At 33.6% G+C, this 5,348-nt stretch overlaps 1 protein-coding gene across 1 annotated transcript in view; it reads left to right on the top strand.

Moving 5' to 3' along the window:
• The window catches only part of kif4 (kinesin family member 4), a 251,636-nt gene extending 250,940 nt beyond the window's left edge, over positions 1-696 (top strand). Inside the window, exon 28 of the mRNA XM_016480146.1 lies at positions 269-696. Coding sequence (XP_016335632.1) covers positions 269-466 — 198 coding nt within the window. The 3' untranslated portion in view covers positions 467-696. The remainder of the gene's footprint in view (positions 1-268) is intronic.
• Positions 697-5,348: the final 4,652 nt, after the last annotated feature.

Genomic DNA, 5,348 nt, shown 5'->3' with positions numbered 1-5,348 from the left:
TTTTTTTTTTATTATTTTTTTTTTTTTTTATATATATATATATATATATAATAAAGAAAATGTATTTAGTAGATAATGATTAAAAAATATATATTTAATTTTTCTTTATCTTGGACATTCTTATTCCATTGAACCTAGAAAATGGCATACTGGTTTGGGATGTCATGAAGGTCATTAGGAATAAATAATGACAGCCTTTTCATTACTGTGTGTGCTATTCCTCTAAAGTCACACTTCCTCAAACACTTTTTTTTTTTACCATGAGCAGGAAATTGGAGACATAGGCCACCTGCCTGCAGATCTGAAGCTTGAAAAGAAACCAGTCCCTGCTGACAACGAGAGTGACAGCGATGACTCTGAAGTGATGAACAGCACTTCCAGCTTTCTCCGGAGTAAAAAGAGAGGTCTAAATAACTTCAAAAACAGCTTTTTCTCTGGCTGCACACCCATCCGTGAAGAACATTAGCATTAAAGTAGTAGAATGTGATATATAAATACTTGCTAACTTGTCTCTTTTTTTTTCATGTGGTTTAAATGTATGCATTTGTTTAAATTGGTAATTGTAATATAGGTTTGTAATAATGGTTAATGCACTAACAATATGAACTGCTCATGTCATTGGTTATTTTATAGTCTCTTAAGCAAAATAGCTGTATGACATTTGAAAGTCAGGGTTGTAGATGTTATTTCTATTAAAAATCTAGTGACTTCAATAAATGGTTCATTTTATTTTTGTTGTTTATTACTTAACATTACTATGTTAAAATATCTAAATACACTATTAATTTTTATGCTCAGTTAATTCTAATATTACATATTGCAGGTGACAAATGTGAATTTTAGTGCTCAGATTTTATATATTTTTTTTTTCATTGAACAATTCCATAAATTGTCCATTTCTATATTGGCAAGCAGAACCACACAGGGCTTTGTACTTCAGGGGGTCTCGTGAAAATTGGCAAAGGGATTGTGACTTGGCCATAGCTTACACACCATAGCAGGTCCCAGCTAGAAATTATTATAATGCTTTTGAACTGTTTGCGAATAATATTTTTTATTTTAAAATATGCACTGATACACTCTTAATCATATGCGTAATATGCAGGAAACTCTATTGATATTTCTTGTCTTGTCACATTCAATAGCAAATTAAATTAATCATGAAAATCCTTTAGCAGACAAAACAGGTGAAAATTTCTCATAGACTTAAGGAGCAATCTGAATCATATCTACAGACCAGTGCTGGGGAACACAGTTAGTCTACACTGACACTGCAAGCCTTAGTTTTGTTTTTTGTTTTTCTTTAAATGTGGCCAATGTCAGATATGAGTGTGAAGTGGTCATGGTCGAAAACTAGGATTGAAGGATTGTGAGAAAGAGCAAAGTTTTTTTTCTTGTGTAGTTTTTCCTCAGGTTTTGCTTGCCTAGATCTGTCACCATAATACTTACAGTAGTTCTAACACCTCACTGTCCTTCCACTAACTGCCTCTGCAGCTGTCTTCCATATTCCAGGGTTCATACAGTCATGAAAAACCTGGAAAAGACATGGAATATTAAAACGCAATTTCCAGGCCTGGAAAAGTTTTGGGAAAATTAATAAACCCAGAAAGTTTTGGAAAATTGGTGGAAATTTATTTCACAAATATCTTTGCAATAGAATATATTTTTAATCAGGTCCTGAATTTTGGTATGGTATCGCGCATATATTGCCTAGTTTTACTCTTTCCTGCAGGTTGAGAAAAGCCAACATATTATTATTATTATTATATTAAGTTGTGGCCTAATGGTTAGAGAGTCGGACTCGTAATTGATTGTTCGAGTCTCGTACCGGCAGGGATTGTAGGTGGGGGGAGTGAATGTACAGCGCTCTCTCCCACCTTCAATACCACGACTGAGGTGCCCTTGAGCAAGGCACCGAACCCCCAACTGCTCCCCGGGCACCGCAGCAAAAAAATGGCTGCCCACTGCTCCGGTGTGTGTGTTCACTGCTGTGTGTGTGCACTTAGGATGGGATAAATGCAGAGCACTAATTTCCGAGTATGGGTCACCATACTTGGCCACATGTCACGTCACGAATTATTATTATGCTATTTAAACTTATTATTATTATTAAGTTGGCTAGAGAAAGCCAACTTACTGAAATGCTATTTAAACTTATTAGTGGTGCTTGCCAAAGACAAAGCATCACTATTGTTCTCTTGCATACTTATTATTCTGCTTCTTCTTCTGGACAAAACTCAGCGTGCCATTCCTCCTGCACCGTTTTTTCTTAGACCCATGAATGAGGTGTCAAATCGACCGGCTCATTGAGTAGAGGTGTGCTATATCTTTTCTAAGCGATCGGACCTACGATGTTTGCACAGCGGACGAAAAAGCAACATGCTAATCATGCTAACATCATGCAAATCATGCTAAAAAATGCTAACAACATACTAGCGACATGCTAATCATGCTAAAAACATCCTAGCGACATCCTAATCATGCTAGAAATATAGTAGCAACATATTAACATGCTATCAACATTCTAATGTTAGAAACATGCTAGCGACAGGCTAATCATGTTAAAAACATGCTAAAAATATGGTAGCAACATGTTAATCATTCTATAAACATGCTAGCAGCATGCTAAAATTTCTATCTAACTTCTGTCTATCTGTCGATATATCGATCCATCCATAATGTATCTATCTATCTAGCTATCTATCTGTCTATCTATCTATCTATCTCTATTAGCAACATACTTGCTAATCATGCCAGAATAATGGTAGCAATGTTAATCATGCTAGAAACATCAAAGCAACTTGTTAGCGACGGGTTAATCATGCTAGAAATATTCTAGTGACAGGCTAATCATTTTAGAAACATCATAGTGACATTAATAATGCTAGAAACATGCTAGCAACATACTAGTGACATGCTAATCATGTTCAAAACATGCTAGCAACAGGCTAATCTTGTTAAAAAAAGCTAACAACATGTTAGTGATATGTTAATCGTGTTAGAAACATGCTAAAACATGTTAGTGACATGCTAATCATACTAGCAACATGCCTAGTGAAATGCTAAATATGCTAGAAAAATGCTAGCAACTTGCTACAAACATGTTAATGTCATGGTAACAACATGATAATCATGCTAGAAACATGTTAGCAACATGCTAAAACATGTTAAAACATTCTAGCTATGTGTTAATTCATGCTTTAAACATGTTATCTATCATCTGACAATATCTATTTATTTTTCTGACAGACTGTATTGCCTTCAAAACATTCAAACTTTAAGCTTTAAAACTACTTTAAACTTGAAACTATTTTAAACTGTCTGACAAACTTTTTTATCTAGTTATAAATTTGGCTTGAAAAAGCCAACTTACTGATCTACTATATAAACTTATTAGCCATTAGCTTATTAAAGCCAACTTACTGGAATTATATTTAAATTTAGGCTTATGGTTTCCGCAATGCGCAGAATCCAGTCAAAATGGAATTTACTGTATAACGCAGAAATGGAATGTCATGGAATTTGTCAACTTTTGGGTAAATAAATTAAAATGTGGTCAGTACACTTAATCAAATCGCGATAAGGACAGGGTTTAAATTACACATGGACTGTATTTTATGCATCTATTGCTGAGGCGAGGCTCACGCAGCCTATCCAGGAGAAATCAAAATGCGCAACACTAAGTAACTCAGCATCCTGAGGTAAAAATTCAAAATGGAAAGTTTTTATATTTAAAATGCAGTTAGTTAGGCAACATCAAACAACGTTTTCACCATTACGACTGTTTAATAGTTCTATAAACAGTTCAATAAGCAAATACAATAATATTAGGTCACTTACATTTAAGGTGGAAATACAGCACATCTCACAGCAACCAGCCGATTCATTGCTGATAGATTCCATTTTTTTAACGAATCGGTTGAATCAAAGTTTCAAATAATTCTATAAACAGTTCAATAAGCAAATACAATAATATTAGGTCACTTACATTTAAGGTGGAAATACAGCACATCTCACAGCAACCAGCCGATTCATTGCTGATAGATTCCATTTTTTTAACGAATCGGTTGAATCAAAGTTTCATTAGCCCACGCATAAACATCTGATGAATCTGCCGTTTGAACGAATCGTTTGAATGAACGACTCAATGACTCACTCATTAAACACTACTGGCACTGGCGTTTTAATTTCGTTGAAAAGTATCATTTCCACAATTTCTTGTTTGTATATTCAAAAATATTTAAAAGAATCTCATAATATTATTTAATGCAGTTGTATTTTTCAGTGTAAATTATTTAAATTGATAACAAATGGATAATCACGTTATTATAATTGAATTTATAGATCAAATGTAAGAATTTGAAATGAAAGTATTAATGAGATTAGTGGGGAAATGCCCTCTATAAAGGTAAAAAAATGTCCTTTGATAAAATGTTTTTATTTTTATTTTTTTAAAGTGACGTGACATGTGGCCAAGTATGGTGACCCATACTCGGAATTAGTGCTCTGCATTTATCCCATCCAAAGAGGCAACATCACACAACGTTTTCACCATTACGACTGTTTAATAGTTCAATAAACAGTTCAATAAGCAAATACAATAATATTAGGTCACTTACATTTTAGGCGGAACCACAGCGCATCTCACAGCAACAGCCGATTCATTGCTGATTGATTCCTTGTTCTGAACGAATCGGTTGAGTCAAAGTTTTATTAGCCCACGCATAAACATTTGATGAATCTGCCGTTTGAACGAATCGTTTGAATGAACGACTCAATGACTCACTCATTAAACACTACTGGCACTGGCTTTTAAATTTCGTTAAAAAGTATCATTTCCACCATCATTTCTTGTTTGTATATTCAAAAATATTTAAAAGAATCTCATACTATTATTTAATGCAGTTGTATTTTTCAGTGTAAATGGTTTTATTTGATAACGTAAAGATAATCACATTATTATAATTTAATTTAAAGATCAAATGTAAGAATTTGAAATGAGATTAGTGGGAAAATGCCCTCTATAAAGGAAAAAAAAAATGCCATTGGATAAAATATTGAATATATAAATATTGAATAAAATGAGAATATTGCTTCAGAATAAATCATATTTGCAAAACACACACACACACATATACACACACACATATATATATATATATATATATATATATATATAAAATATCGATATCATAGAGCGCCCCCCCACATAGCAAATCCCAATTTAAACCCTGGATAAGGAGTAGTGTCTCTGAGTATTAAACCGCAAATATGAATCCTGCATGTTCTGAGTGTCTCTTTGTGAATGAACTGCGCAGAAGTCAGTGTTAATTTCATCAACTAAGACG

The sequence above is a fragment of the Sinocyclocheilus anshuiensis genome, unplaced genomic scaffold, assembly GCF_001515605.1.
Source record: "Sinocyclocheilus anshuiensis isolate Anshui unplaced genomic scaffold, SAMN03320099.WGS_v1.1 scaffold133, whole genome shotgun sequence".
NCBI lineage: Eukaryota > Metazoa > Chordata > Actinopteri > Cypriniformes > Cyprinidae > Sinocyclocheilus > Sinocyclocheilus anshuiensis.
This window is presented reverse-complemented; position numbering and strand designations above follow the sequence as displayed.